Below are 16,291 nucleotides of genomic sequence, written 5' to 3' on the forward strand. Positions count from 1 at the left end.
TATAATGTTAAGCAGAGGTAGCAGAATATGTATCTTTATCTTATTTCTGATTTTAGGGGAAAAGCATTCAATCTTTCTTCATTAAGTATCATATTAACTGTGGATTTTCTATAGGCCACTTTATCAGTTTGAGGAAGTTTCCTTTGATTCCATCTTATTGAATAATTTTGTAAGAAAAATATGATGGATTTTATCAAATACTTTTCCTGCGTGTTTTGAGATGATCAGGTATTTTCAAATTCTTTATTCTGTTATTATGGTGGGTTACTACATTGACTGAATTTCAGATGTCAAACCAACCCTGCATTCCTGGACTAAATCCCATTTACTCCTGTGTGTAATCCTTTTTACTTGTTGCTGTGTTTAGTTTGCTCCACATGGCTTTCTACTGGTCTCTGGCTTCTACTCTTGTCTTCCTAGTCCTTTAAAAAAAAAGTAGAGTTGTCAGAGAAGTCTTAAAACATGCTAAATCATTGCTCAAAATCCAGTAGAGAATCCTCCACTTACAGTGAAGCCAAAGCCCTTATAGTACCTACCTCATCTCAGTCCTGCTCCACTCCTGTCATCCTCAACTCTAGCAGCCCTGTCCATCTCACTGTTCCTTGAACAGGTCAGGGCTATTGTCACCTTACAGTGTCTGCACTGGCTGTCCCCTCAGCTCAGCAGATGCTTCTCCTGATAATTGCATGACAATCACTTCCTCTCCATATTTTTATTTATATGTTGCTTTATCAAAGAAGTCTACTCCAGCCAACCTTTTAAATCTTGTAACCCATTCCTGTACAGCTGATCTCTTTACCTTGTTGTTTTTTCTTTTATTCCCCATGGCATTTATCACATCTAAGAATACTAATTTAGTGTACTTTTCAAAAATACTTTTGTCTATTGGCTATTTCTTTCACTTTAATTCCCTCAAACATAAGCTCTTTGGGTGTAAGAGTCTTTGGTTTATCAATTTGTCTTGACACATAGCACGTGCTCAGTAAATATTTGTTGAACAAAAGAATAATATAACTAAGGCTCTTAGACCAGTGCCTAGCTTTTGAAAAAGGTTTAGCAAACATTTGATGGTGATCTGTGTTCAAATAAGACTAAGTGGTAGGGGTAGAATAGTAGAAAACAAAACATGTTTCCTATTTTCTGGAGCTTGTAGAGTGGAAGAGGAGACAGAAATTAATAAAACAATCACACAACTGAGTGAATAACTGCAAACTAAATTGTGCAATGAGAAAAGAGGAAAAAAGGATGAATGTACCTAACAGAGGACTAGGGGTCAAGGGAGTCTTTCTACAGGAAATGACACCTAAGTTAGGATGTAAAGGATAAAGTATGAGATACAGGTAAAGAAGGGGAGAAAGGCCCAGAGCATTTTAGGCTGCAGCATTAGCAAGGTCAAAGGACAAGTCATGGGTACATGCTCTAGGTCTTGGAAAAAGAACAGTGGGGCAGAGGTATAGACAGCAAGAGAAAGTGGTGTGGGACAAAGCTGGAGAGGGTGGCATCTGCCAGATTCAGTAGGGCCTCCTGGTCCATGTTTCAGATTTGGACTTTTATCCAGAGCAAGAGTGCATGTGGGGTAGCAATGTGAGGGTGCTCAAATTCGAGCCTCTGATTGAGAAGACCACTCTAGTTGCAGACTGGAGAACAGCGTGAAGGAGATATAGAGTGGATATGGATGGATTAGTTTTGGGGCTATAGCAGTAGTTGGGTGAGAGATATTTGGGTGATTTTAATTTATTTCATTTCTTTTTGCTTAATTATATTTTCTAATATACCTAAGAAATAACCTAGGAAGTTAAAATATATATTCCAACCAAGGACCAATAGCTCTAGAAATTACATTTCTCATTAAAGTACCAGACCCTCACATGCTTAGGCTAGGGTGACAACAGCAGAGATCAAAAGGAATGGACAACTTAAGAGCACTCTAGAAGTTACAAAGTGGTGTTTGAGGAAATGATGGAGATCTAGGTGGAAAGGGCAGGTAGTGTTAATGGTGCATGTTCAACTTCTGGGAAGATAGTATTTCCACTCTCTGAAAAGGGGAAGCCTGGGGAGGGTCAAGTCTTGGTGAAGTGAATGTTAGGTTCCTGGTATCTGGATGCTAAACATTGCAAGAAGCTTTGGGTAGGGGACAGACTCAGGTGGCCCTCTACCATGATCCTCACCTCCTGTTGTTTATACCTTTATGTTATTTCCTGCCTTTGAGGATGGGAAAGAGCTGAAACTTGTTTTTAACCCACAGAATATGGCAAGGTAAGGACATGTCATCCCTGGTCACCCCTGTGATTATGTTACATAATTGTGTTATAAGAGGTCATTGCATACATATTCTCTGTAGAAACTTTCCTCATTGATGAAGTAAGCAGTAACGTTGGGGAAACCCCCATTGCAAAGAACAGTTGGTGGCTTGTAGAAACTGCAGGTAGCCTCCAGAAATGCAGAGTGGTCTTACTGTCTGTTGATACAGCAAGCCGGCAGTGTCCTTAGCCCTGGCACTGCAAGGAAAGGTATTTTACCAAGAACCTGTTTGAGTTGGGAAACATCCTTCCCCAGTTGAGCCTCAAGATGAAGACTCAGCCCTGGCTGATGCCTTGATTGCAGCCTTGTCAGAACCTAAGCAGAGGATCCACCTAAGTGGATTCCTGCCCCATATAAACTGTGAGATAATACATGAATATTGCTTCAAGCTGCTACAATTGTGGTAACATTACACTGCAATTGATAACTAATATGGGTGGCACTGCTATATCTAGGCCATCTGTGCCACAGAGTATTTGACTTCCAAGAGATAGTTTGGTCCTGTTTCCTCCATGTACCCAGGGATAGGAGCACATTTTTTCTCCAGTGACCTCTCCTGACTGGTGAATGATGACCCTGCAGGCTCACTGCCTGCAAACACATATACAGAGATAAACCCACTTCCTCACTTGGTACCCATTCCACCTTCCATGATCCAAGAGTGACATTCAAGTTATTAGGTTGGTCCAAACGTAATTGTGGTTTTTGCCATTACTTTTAATGGCAAAAATTACGTTTGGACCAACCTAATAATATTACATTTCAGGGGCTCTAGTAAGCTTTTTAACTTAATTTAATTTAAATTTTACTTTATCTCACTCTTCACACCATCCCATCAGTTAGATCTTATACCCACTTTATAAATGAGAAAGGCTATGAGATTCAGAGAGATCAAGTAAACCCAGAACCCAGAAGCAGAAAAGTGGCTGCTCCAAGCTTCAAACCCAAGCCCTCTAATTCCTAATTTAGCAACTCAGTCCTGCCACTCAAAGATGCCTGTGACTTGCTTCTCCTTGAGTTCTTTGTCTTTGTCTCCATGACCACCATTGAACATCTAAACCCGCTTAAGCTGTACCACACTGTGCTATGTAGAATCTTGAGTCAAACAGTGGACTCAAGCTGGACAAGTTGTTTGCCTCATTGGCTCTTTGATGTATGAATCCTCTGACCTTTCACCAGTCATCTAACCTCTTGATCTCCACAATCCTTATTTGAAAGATAAAAATATTGCACAGAGAGATATTTTAGATTCTTTCTAGAATTATGTTAAAAGTAGAGAGAAGACTTTAGGATCACTAGATTTAAATTCACCCAGAGGTAGACTTGTAGATAATGCTGCCTCTTTTTTTTTTTTTTTTTAGATGGAGTTTCACTCTGTTGCCCAGGCTGGAGTGCAGTGGCACAATCTTGGTTCACTGCAACCTCTACTGCCTGGGTTCAAGCAATTCTCCTGCATCAGCCTCCCAAGTAACTGGGATTACAGGGGCCTGCCACCATGCCCAGCTAATTTTTTGTAGTTTTTAGTAGAGATGGGGTTTCACTATCTTGGCCAGGCTGGTGTTGAACTCTTCACCTTGTGATCCACCTGCCTCGGCCTCCCAAAGTGCTGGGATGACAGGCATGAGCCATCAAGTCCAGTGAATACTGCCTCTTGCTAGCTGCTGAAACTTGGGAAGATTATTTACCCTTTGTGAACTTCATTATTGCTGTTTGTAAACCAAGACTAATAATTTCACCCTCTAGCATTCCCGTGAAGATCAAATGTGATGTATAATGATGTATATGGGACATTTAGCTTGCTGCTTGGCATTTATAGGTGCTCCCTAAATAGGGGTGATAAATATTCAACACTCCTCTGTAATGGCTCTTAAAATTTACTTCAACTTGAAGACATAAATTGAACTGTTGCAATTCTGTTGTGTTTTGCTAAAATCTTAACGAGAGGATATTTACAAATTTGCCAATAGTTTAAGCTTAGCTTTTTCTGAAAAGGAGAGTGGACATGAACTGTGACCTCTAGAATCTTAACTGAGTTATCCTACAGTATGAAAATAGATAGGATGTGGGCTGTTCCACTTTGCCTTTGGCTGCTATAACTCTCTTGGAGCAAGATGTTCTGCAAAAATTTCTGAAATGATTCTTTCATTGATGTAAACGTGGGGACACCCATTTGGAGGACATTCTGGCACTTCTACTTTCTATCTCCCCTGGGCATCCCATAGGGAAGCTCAAACAATGGGGGATGATGTTATGAGTTTACACTCTAAGAAAACAGTGCCCTCCCAAGAAGTCCTCTTCAGGCCGTGCACAGTGACTCATGGCTCATGCCTGTAATCCTAGCACTTTGGGAGGCCGAGACAGGCAGCTCACTTGAGGTCAGGAGTTTGAGACCAGCCTAGCCAACATGGTGAAACCCCGTCTCTACTAAAAATACAAAAATTAGCCAGGCATGGTGGCATGCCTGTAATCCCAGCTACTTGGGAGGCTGAATCAGGAGACTCACTTGAACCCAAGAGGCGGAGGTTGCAGTGAGCTGAGACTGCACAACTACACTCCAGCCTGGGGGATAAGCGCAAAACTCCATCAAAAAAAAATAAAAAATGAAAAATAAAAAGAAGTCCTATTCTATAAAATCAGTGCAGCTACCAGAACCATGGGTGTCAGATGCGCACATCCAGCAGAAGGCGGTCTTGCACTCCAAAGGCACTGACTGTGGGCCCCCAGTTCACGCACTCAATACAATGGGCTTGGCTCTTGGAGTGGAAGTAACTGAATGCCTTCTTAGTTGTTTAAGTTTTAGCAGCTTAAACTTTTGCTTTTTGTGGGCTTAGCAGTTGGTTGACAGAGTAGTTGCCTCGGCTCTGATAGGTTTTACTTCTTTCTTCACGCTTCGCTGTGGGAGCAGACAAGTGGCAGAGCAGCAATGATCAGAGTGGACCAGCGCTGCAGACATGTAACCACTGAATAAACCAAAAATCAAGAGCCTCTTGGTGACATGCACATGAGCGACTCGATGTCTGGATCCTTGGCACTGAGTATGGGAGATGAAGTGCTTTCAGTTTGCTCATTAGTTGATTTCAGATGTTTATTCTTATACAGATCTTATATGGACACTACATCCAAAACAACATATTTACAAACTTTTTTTTTTTTAAGGAAAGCACTTATATCACATTCCCGGTAGGTACACAAGTGTATGTTCACGCATTGAAATGAAAATTTCTTAGATCACTGCTAACATTTGCTACAAGAAATGACTCTGATATATTAAATTTCATTTTGATTTCTATTTCATTAAAAACTATAGTTGATACCTAAAAAATTGACTTCACAATGCACTATTGGGTCAAAATTTGCAGTTTGAAAAACAGTGTGCCTAGACAGTCTGGTGAAGTTCAGTTTCCAAACTAATCATCCGCAGGTCTCCTAGTTCCTCAAATGCACATCTTCTGACTCCTTTAGGGGTTTCCTACCCTCTAGTGTTGATGTTTTCCTGGGGCAGCCCTCTCTTCTGCTCTTGACTGAATTTCCTCTCAGATACCACCTGCTTGCCTGGCTATGATGATCATTGCTGCCGTAGTGATTCATAAATGTATATTCCTAACTGTGGTTGCGTTCCTGAATTCTGTATGATGTTTCCAGCAGCATTCCAAACAGTTTCATGTAGCCTTCTGTTGTACCCTTCATCTTGAACTCAGCACCAAAATCAAAATCATTATTTTGTCTAAACACTGCAACTTCTCTCCTTAGTCTATTAATGGCTCTCTTATTCCCCTATCTACCTAGCCTAACTATTCCAGGCCATCACTGACTCTTCTCTCTCCTTCACCCTCCTCAGCTCACCTTTCCTCAGCTCTTGTTAATTTTTTGCTCACAACTTCTCTCTCACTTTTCCATTTTGACACCACATCATCTCAATTTAAAAAACCAAATGGCTTCTCATTACCTACAGAGTTGAATGTTAACTCTTTAGAATATTGGACTTTGGCCTCAAATCTTATCTTCATCATTGCCCTAAATGTGCCCTTTGCTGCACTAAACATTGATCTCCTACTTATGCCCTAGGAAGAAATAAATATTTTCTAGTTTCTCAGGAATAAGCCTCAATTTTTTTGATGAATGTGACACTTATCATGCATTTCCTGCTATGTAATGTCACTGTTTGGATTAATATTTATTTAGGTTAGCATGTTATTAGGTACTTTCTAGAGAGTTGTGATCTGGGAGTCACCTTGAATTGCTCTCTCAACATCGAAAGAGTAACTAAGCCATATTGATACTGTCCCCTAAACCAATTATCCTAAAACTTTCATGTGCGTATAAATTATCTGTTAGAATAAAGATTCTGATTCAGCAGGCCAGGGATGTGGTTTGAGATTCTGCATTTCTATTTGGCTTTCAGAAAATGTGAGGCTGCTGGTCAGAGACCCACACTTTGAGTAGCAAGATTCAAATGTGGCTTTAACCCATCCCTTCTTCCTCCATGCCACTTTTTGGGTTTGAGACCTTATTATTACTTATTCTCCTAACTGGTCTATTTGCCACCTGTCCCTCCCCACCACTAGTCTGTCTCATAAAACTATTATCTAATGGATCATTACTTCATTTGTGAACTTCCTAAAACAAAAGTGCAATGGAAATTAGAAATGCAGTCCTTAGAGACCTGGCTTGTGAACTAGGATTGGGTTAGGCGCCTTGCTTGGGACATCCTTATTCTTTTCCTGTTTCTATGGTTTCCTTCTTCTCTGCTCATTCATTTTGATGAAATTAATTAGGCTGTTCTGCTTTTCCCAAAACACTGATTTTCTTTTTGCCCCAGGCCAAGCCAGGCCCCATATACTATGGCACCTGGATTTTTCACACAACTTGAATTTTCAGAAACACCTTCCATGTGTTCCGTCTTCAATCCACCGTTGCCAAAACTCTGTGGGATTCAACAACAGTGGGATTGAAGAAGCTGAAAGTTGATAAGAGGAAAACCGTTTGAAGGATAAATGAAGTAGTCCCTCCATGAAAGCTAGCCTCGCCCTCTTTATAACTGCCCTATGGTCATTTTGGTCTCCCTGAGCTGGGGTGTCATCCCAGTTGCGGGTTTGCACAGGGGCCTGTGAATTTCAGGCTTTTGCTCTTGTAGAACTGCCTTGTAGGTTATGGGGAGCAATGCTTTCACATGTACTGCTTTTCTATTGTATTTTACTTTATATTTATTCTTTCATTTATCTTCCTTTTTACTGCTGTCTCTGTTGTTCAGTATTAGCTAATATATTGCAAAGTGAACTTTCATTGACCAGGCAGAGGCCAGGGTAGGGCCAGTGAGAGATTCTGGAGAACAACAGATGGGGAGGAAGCAGAGGTGTGCAGCGAGATTCCTGGGATTGGGATCCCAGCTCTGCTGACATGTCTGTACAGTCTTGGAAGTGTGATCTAGCCTCTTTGGCCTGTTTCTCCAATCCTGAGAGAGGTGGTGGAAACAGATCACTGCTTAGCAGGCCTTAGGGATAAGTTACTAGGGCCACACAGAATCTTCTATTTTTTTAAAAAAAAGCAAACACAACTCTCCTCCCTATAATTATACCACACTGCCCTCAATGCCAGTGAAGTTTTCCTTTGCCCTGTAGGTAGATTTTTGTGTGACCTTCTCAGAAGCAGGAAACAGATTGAAAAATCACTAAGATGTGGGTCAAAAAGTATTTTTCATTTTCATATGTGTCCCTTTGTTGCAAAGACTGTGACATTCCTCCATGGCAGAAAGCGATGAATTTGGAAGAAAAATCCCAACATAACTATTTTCCACCCTAAGGAAACAGCCTCTCTTTGCAACGTGTGAATGCATTTTCCACTGCATCCCCAGGGGTATGAGTGTTTCAAGAAGTTTGCACTGTGCTGCTACATTCACTAAGCCCCCAAGCCCCACTCCTTCCCAGACCATCCTCCAGAGTCCCTGCATGTTTCCAGAAACAAATCAAGAGACTGACAAGAGCTCTGCCTGGTATGAATAATAGAAAAATGAGCCACTCTGTGCAAGGAAGTTGGTGGAAGGTGGGGGGAAAGCAGGGGAGAGAAAGAGATTTTCAGCAGCAGAGGGGACCTCAGAGACCCATCTACAAGATGGACACTTCGCTCAGCGTTATTTCTGCATTTATGCCTCTTTAATGGTCAGCGGGGCAATCAATAGATTGCCTGCTACCTGGTTAATCATGGGTCTGTTATGGGGTGGCAATGGGCATGCTGGCTGTGGGATCCATGTGCTGACAAAAAGACCATTGAATGTTGACTGTTACTTTTCTTTCTCTTTCCCCAGGGCAGCCACTGAAGTTCTGGCAGCATTGCTGAAATCCAGTAAGCACCTCTTTTGAAGGGTGGCTATTTCTCTCCACTCTGGGTTTAATGAAAGATACTTTCTGGTCCCCATGGCTGTTTCTTTTTTTTTTTTTTTTTTTCATGAACTACTATTTCTCAATCACCTATGGCTAATTTCTGACCTTGAAAGCGATAAAGTCATGTCCTGGGTCTTTGGGGTAAGATAGAGAATATTATGGCTGTTCCAGGTACATGACCACAAAGAGAAAATAAATATTATCCATACACAATGCCACCAAGACAGTGGACCCTAAAGGGGGTATATTGACTACTCTGGAGCTGGTAGACCCTCCACCCCTGTCTAACAGAGCCAGCAGTCCCTAAAGATTGTTGAAATAAATTCCAGGTTCCAGTGGGATTGCCTCCAGGTCCCAGTGGAAGAAAAGATTTTGGCTGGCTGGAGAGAAGTATTCCTGTATTTGGTTCTCAACTCAGCTCAGCTCATGAGTCTATATTCTTGGGCAGGTGGACTGTTGGGAATTGCTTGGACAATGATGATGCTGATAACAAATTTATATTTAAAAGTTGACTCTTTTCTCAGTTACTTGAGTGATTGCAAAAGAATAGCTCTGGGGTTCTGAATAATTTGAGGATTTTTTTGCCTGGTAGCCCTGGCCTAATTACGTTGGGAGTCAATTTCATGTGTGCAATATAATAGCAGGCACAATGCACTTGGGAGGGAAGAAGTCTTAGCTTAATGTTTTTACTCATTTTTTCCTCCTTACCTCTTCATCTATTTTAATTTGGCACCTTGGAAGCCAGCTGCTTCAATTGTGATATTTGTTTCTCTATAGGGAGCCTGAGGCCTGTGGGTAATAGGTGAACTTTAATAAAACTTTTAAATAAATAAATAAAAATAAAAACACTCTCTCCCCCCATCCATACATCTCTGTCAACTATAAGCAAAGAGAAAGAGCCAAATCACATGCTGTTTCCCTTTATAGGCTTAGAAAAATTGAAGCTTGAATTCATTTAGTTTATTTGAATTTGATATGAGATGCAAGTCTATCCACAGCTTAAAGACCTGCAGGTAGAGTGGAGGTGGTAAGAGCAGGATAGAGGAGTGAAGAGGAAGGGCTTATGAAGCCCTGGAGATAGGAAGGGATGGAAAAGTGTTACTGTGGGTTCTGGGGAGAGGACCATTCATTCTTCAGACTGAACTTGCTTCAGGTTTGGCATCTCGGTTCTCATTATTTATCTGCTCCCTTGGTTGCTCCCAAATGCCTGGTGTTTGAAGCACCAAGGTGAGGGGGTGTTGAATTGCAGGAGGAAAAGATGCTGAGAGCAGCCTGGTAGGCCAGCCTGTGAATGTCATGCCTTGGGAAAGAAGCTATCTCTCAAATCCCCCTAGCCCAGCCTTGGCATGGAGGACTTGATGTTTCATGGGAAGGGAGCCCAGAGAGCTGAGTAAGGCTGGCTTACTTTCTACATACACACTTTCCTTAGCTCTTGAGCTTAGGGTTGAGCATCCTGATATAAATTGTACCTACCTAGATGTGTAAAACTCTGAAAGTAGTCTTATGTCAGTTGTTAACTCTATTGATCAGGAACACAATGCCTCAGCCCAGGAAAAACCAATAGCCAGTGCAAACATGGCTTGATTCAGGCTCAGACCGTGTAGCTAGGTTTTCAACACACCAGCCATGCCTAGTAGGCTGAGTGTGCAGTGCTGGGCCTCAGCTTTTGGAATTTCTAACTTCTTCTTTCCCTTTAGAGCTTAGCTCAGATATTGCCTCCTCTGAAAATCCTTTCTCTGACTACCACAACTTGGATGCCCCTCACCAATGCTTTTATAGGCTCTCCCAACTCAGATTTGATTACATTGTGATGAAATTGCTATTGTCTGTCTCTTCCAGCAGACTGCAAGCCTTTGAGGGAGAGCGTCATCTGTATTGGTTGTTGTATTACTTGCCTCAGCACAATGAAAATCCTGAAATAAATATTTGTTGACTAAATTTTGTTTTGTTTTGTTTTGTTTTTAAAATAATTTTGAGTACTGGGATACCAAATTTTTAAATGAATACATGATTTGTGATTTTTCCCATGTGTAAAAATGGCAGTACTGCCCCCTACTACCAGAATCTAACATCCATGCATAGAACCAATGATCTAAACATTTGTGATTCTCATCTCTATTTACCTGTTCTAACAGATTGGTGGAGAACTGCAATAGCTTGCTGTCCTCCACATATAAAACGGGTTTTAGTGTCCCACTAGGAGGATGTATAGCCTATTTGCTAATTCTGCTGAGCTGTCTATACATCTTTTGTGTTACTTATAACACAAGGTAGTTGGATGAGAGGTTCTCTAACATTCTTTCTAACACTAAATACTCAGCCTTAATGTGTATCAGGGTTTCTCAATGTACCATTGGCATTTTGGACAGGATAATTCTTTGCTGTTAGAGTCTGTTCTGTGCATTGCAGGATTTCAGCAACATCCCTGGCCTCTACCCACCAGATGCCAATATCATGCCTCAGTTGTAACCAAAAAATTATCTTCAGACTCTGCCAAATATCCCCCATGGGGGGTGGACAGTAAAATTCCCACTTGTTGAGAACCACTGATGTGTATTTGGGTACGCACATGAGCTGAAACTCGTTCAAAGTTTCAAAAGACCCCTTCCAAAATACCTTTATTGATATTTCCAAGAAATGCACTTCTTGCATAATTGATGTGAAATTCCTCAGTATCAGCCTCATTCATATGGGTTCATAAGAGGTAAGAACACTGAAGGCAGAATGTCATTGTGAGCATTTACAAAGTACTTTGGAGGGAAACAGATTCTACAGGATCTTGAGGGTCTGAGAATGAGGAGGGCAAATAGATTTAATAATGAGTAGAAAGTCCAATGTGTGGGTAGGAGAATTCTGAGATCATGTTTAAGCTCAGCAAGAAAGAGGACTACATTTAAATAGCAAAGTCTGTCATGGATTTGGGGAGAAGTAATAACAGCATGCTAGGCAGCTGCCATCTTTGTTTTACCAGCCTATCAAAAGTATTGATGGCATGAAGGGTCTGGTTATAGATGGTACCAACATTCTGATGAGTCAGGGGTTGCTGCAGGGCATACAAGTGTTGTGGAATTTTCTATTTGCTTTACATTGCCTATATGTCATGTATAGTTAAGACCTGATATGGAATATCTTTCGACTTGGACCCCAGAGTGAGTTCGCCTCAGCCGAACTTAAATTCAGGAAGTCAGTTTCTGTCTAAAATTCAAGACTTCACCATCTGGCACTGATATCTGGGAACGTTTATGTAAACCTTTAGCTCCTAAAGGCACACTCCTTTTAGCTGGTGATTATTCTGAGCTTGATCTTGATCTTAGCTTGTCAGTGAGTATGAAAGTTGGCCATTGTAATCGTTCTCTGTAATTGCATCCCAAAAAGGAAATAATTCTCTGATCTAAGTAAAGCCAGGAGTAAAGACACACTACTCTGCAGGGAGAGGGGGCAGTCAGTGGTCCTGTGACAGTAAACACTCGGGTGGGTTGGAAATCTGAGGCCACTGAGGCCCTATCAAGTAGTGACAGGCGGAGGCCATCCCCAGGAAAAGCAGAACTGAGGGATCAGGGAGGCTTGGAGTCTACCCACAGTAACCACAGAAAGCAAGGGAAAGATCACCTGCGTTGCATTTGGAAGATCTCATTATTCAGCTTTCTCTTTTATCAAGTAGCCACTGCATGAAAAGCCAGTGTAGAATATGTGGGTGTTGGGAAAAGAAAAATGAGCAAACACATTTCCCATCTCTGTCTCTTTCTGGGCAATAGCAGGCAAAATAAACCTGGAAATCCTAGTTCTCTTCTCCAATTATCTCAGCAATTTGGGATCCTACAAATTAAAAATCATTGCTCACTCAAGGTTCCTTTCTGTGTCTATGTAGGCTGGAATGGTCTAATCCAAATCCCGTGCCTTTCCTTGTATCAGTTCCCCTCTTCTCCACTCACACATGCACAAATCCCACCCTAAATTGTCCTGTATTGAAAGCTTTGCCCTTTTATGCTTTATCCTATCCAAACACATTTAGCTTTTTATTCCTGAAATGTAGTAAAGCTTTAGTCAGGAAATAGTGCTACTTATTATTGCAGGCAATTTTTTAATATAATAAATCAGAACAACATGTCCTTTGTTTTTCCCTCTGTATTAGTCTGTTCTCATGCTGCTATGAAGAAATACCTGAGGCTGGGTAATTTACAAAGGAAAGAGGTTTAATTGACTCAGTTTTGCAGGGCCGAGGAGGCCTCAGGAAACTTACAATCATGGCAGAAGGGGAAGCAAACATGTCCTTCTTCACATGGCAATAGCAAGGAGAAGTGCCAAGCAAAAGGGCGAAAAAACCCTTATGAAACCATCACATCTCATGAGAACTCACTCACTATCACGAGAACAGCATGAGGGTAATTGCCCCGGTGATTCAATTACCTCCCACCAGGTCCCTTCGATTCAAGATGAGATTTGGGTGGGGACACAGCCAAACCATATCACCCTTTCTTATCATCTGCCTTCACTCTGCCTTTATCTCATCTCATCTTCTTCTACCTTCATCTCTGTCTTTTCCTCTTTTTCCCTCATCCTTTTTGTCATTTCTCATTTCCCTGTCCACCTTTCCCTCTTTCTTTTTGCTTCCTCAATTACCTTCCATGAGCATTAGGCATAAGTGCATTTTTGAAAAATTGTGACCCTGGAAGCGGCACTTGAGTAAGTGTGTGGCAATGGGATTATGCCTGATTTGTACTGGCTCCAGAAATGAATCTTCAAATAATGTCTTAGTATTAACCTTGCTGTCCAGATTTAAAGGTCATATTCTTGCAACAAGAAAACGCCTTCTGGTTCAGGCCCTAAAACTTAATAAGGGAATGATAAGTCTCTGTCAGACCACTCTCCAATTTAAGAATTAGCATTTAAAGGAGTCTGGAAGTTTGCAGAAGTTGGGGCATGGGAACAGAAAAGCAAGTTAGCAAAGGAAGAGTGACAGAGAAGAAAAGGGGGAGGGAGAGATGTAAAAGAGCTAATGGGAAGTTTGGCAGGAAGTTGAGACTTCTCACAGATCTTCCTAGTTAATGCTCTGTCTGGCTGGTTCACAGGGACAGCCCGTCAGCCTGTTGCTCCAGTAGGCTACGAAGGGAGGGCATTCTAAGTGCTGAGAGCCGGATCAGGAACAGACGCCTCATAGTCTCAGGAGTCGTCTGCTGTGACCTGGCAATCAGCAATGCAGAGACGGGAGAATGTGATTGATGGCCAAATGGCTGCTCTACTACAAAATGTCAAAGAAGGGGCCATCTTTGATATGCACCCAAATCAGGTCTTTATAAGAATTCTAAGAGTTCCAAGGAGTCCTCAGAATGGCAATATACGTTTAGGATGGTTGGCATTGTTAATCCATGGTTGGATTATTACCATTAGGATGGTAATGAGATCAAATCTCATGACCATGCACAAGTACCAGTGGATCAATGCAGCTGTCACTGAACTTGCATGTAAATTCTGTGTTTCCACACTGCCTGTGGTCTGCCCTCCTGGCTCCAGGCTCTGCTCTGCCTTGATGAGAATGATGCCCCCAAGGTTTTGCCCACAGAGTGTATTTCTTCCTTTAGTTTCCAGATGAGGGCCATGGAGTCAGACTATGAGAACTGGAAAACACCTTCAAGGCTGTCTCATCCAGGGATATTCAAATATTTGTTTTTAAAAATTCATTCTTATTATTCATTTTTAATTGAAAAGTTAAAATGTATATATTTGTGGTGCACCACATGATGCTTTGAAATATGTAGACATTGTGATGGTTGAATTGAGGTAATTGACACATGCAGTTTTTGAGTAGAGAGCTCAGAGTCACGTCTGCCTGGCTCCCGTCAATTACCCCCAAGGCGGCCTCTGAGACACAGTCACAAAAAACAGGGCTCCTGTGAACACAGAAAACTATTGATCTTACCTCCCCCATTCCCCTTATTTTCACAGGAGGAAACTGAGGACCAGAGAGAGGGCATGATCCACCTAGATCTCTGAGACTTTGAATGTTTCATGTCCAGCCCTTCTTTGGGTCTTGGCACAAATAACACTGTTCATAGAACCTTATGTTTATATTTCAGAGAACTAACCATACTGTAATTGATGAATCATGTTTTTTTTGCATATTATGTGTGTATGCATATTTTTCCTACTGGGTATAGCTCCAAAGGAACTGGGATTCTACTGGATCCCCCATACCTCATACTGGGCTACACCCAGAGGAGCTGATAATACATTAATGTTGACTAAGAAAGAATTCCAGGTTCCTGACTTTAGCCTCACACATTTGCTTTCACTATGCCTTGGTGAAGAGTCCAGCCTAATTCCCGTCCCCAGAAGGAATCAAATTGTGGCATGATTATAGAGCTGATGTCTCTTCTTCCACCATAACTTCTGGAGAAGCATGCAGTATATTTTTGTGATGAGCCAAAAATTTGCTTCAAATAATATTGATAGATTTTTGCATTTGTCACACTGGGATGGACGGCTGTGATTGAGTGTGTAGGAATGCAGCATAGCAAGCTATATCCATCACGCTGTTGGTTTGAAATGACAACCCAAATATCTACCATTTAGCAAGAGTTCTTAGTATGTCAGGCACTCTATACACAGTTAGCCTATCAAGGAGATATTATAATCCCCATTTTACAGATGTAGGAACTGAAGTTTGGAAAGCTGAAGTAACTCACATCGTTAGTGGGCTGCAGGGCTTACCTGCCAGTCTCCAGACCCCTGGGACCTGAGCTCTGTGCTGAACCGAGGAAATTAATGAGGCTAGGTTTATTTAGCCTAAAGAAGATATGACTGGAAGCTGAAGAAAAGCTAAATAAATACTGTCTAAGTATTAGAAGGATTATTGTGGGAGGGGGTATCTGTCATTGAGGTTAGAAAAGAACATGGTCCATGCCTTGTAGGCATCTGAGTGGGACCCAGCAAGAGGTACCCAGCACACCACCATGGCTGTGTAAAGGGCCAGGGTCTCTGCTGCCCTGAGGCTGAGCCTCAGGCCGGCCGATGAATGGTGGGGTGAGAGAGAGGAAGGAAGCAGGACGAATTACAGACTCCTCATGCCATGCTGTGTTCAACTTGGCACATGGCTTTTTTTCCTTGGCTCCAAATTCAGTCCTCTCTGCCAAAATGTTATGTCTTTTGCATAAGTCCATAGAAGAGCTTAAAAAGTTTAAGCTAAAGTGATACTACCTGTCCTCGTCGCCCCCATCCCTGTCCCCTTGGGACGGTCAGACCCAATAGGTTGGGCGGGCCTTGGGCTGAGCCGCAGACAGTAAAGCATGTCGTTCCTCTTCCGGCCATGTGGTGGTGCTGTTCTTTTAGTTATCTTGGCCGCGCTAGTCCAATATTTATTTTCAGTGAGTAATTTGTTTATCAGGAGGTTATTTTAATCTAATTTTGGCCAGATTTGCTATTCCATACTATCTGTGCTTCCCAGCGTTAGCAGCTTGCATGTCTTGAAGGAAATTAGCTGAAGATGGTCTCAGAGGCATTTGCTAAGCCATTATTTAAGGGAGTTGGGAGGAGGCAGGGTGAGCAGAGCCCGGGGTGAGAACAGCCGATGGAATTTGTTGCATTTTCAGTGATGTTAGCATGATGGATCGGGACTT

The 16,291-nt window shown here is 41.9% G+C and overlaps 1 protein-coding gene across 1 annotated transcript in view; it reads left to right on the forward strand.

Annotated features, from left to right (window-relative positions):
* The window catches only part of AGBL1 (AGBL carboxypeptidase 1), a 595,764-nt gene that overhangs the window by 136,297 nt on the left and 443,176 nt on the right, over nucleotides 1-16,291 (forward strand). The window contains exon 6 of the mRNA XM_055098914.2: nucleotides 8,603-8,640. Within this exon, the coding sequence (XP_054954889.2) occupies nucleotides 8,603-8,640 (38 nt within the window). The remainder of the gene's footprint in view (nucleotides 1-8,602; nucleotides 8,641-16,291) is intronic.

This window comes from Pan paniscus, chromosome 16, assembly GCF_029289425.2.
Source record: "Pan paniscus chromosome 16, NHGRI_mPanPan1-v2.0_pri, whole genome shotgun sequence".
In the NCBI taxonomy this organism is placed as follows: domain Eukaryota; kingdom Metazoa; phylum Chordata; class Mammalia; order Primates; family Hominidae; genus Pan; species Pan paniscus.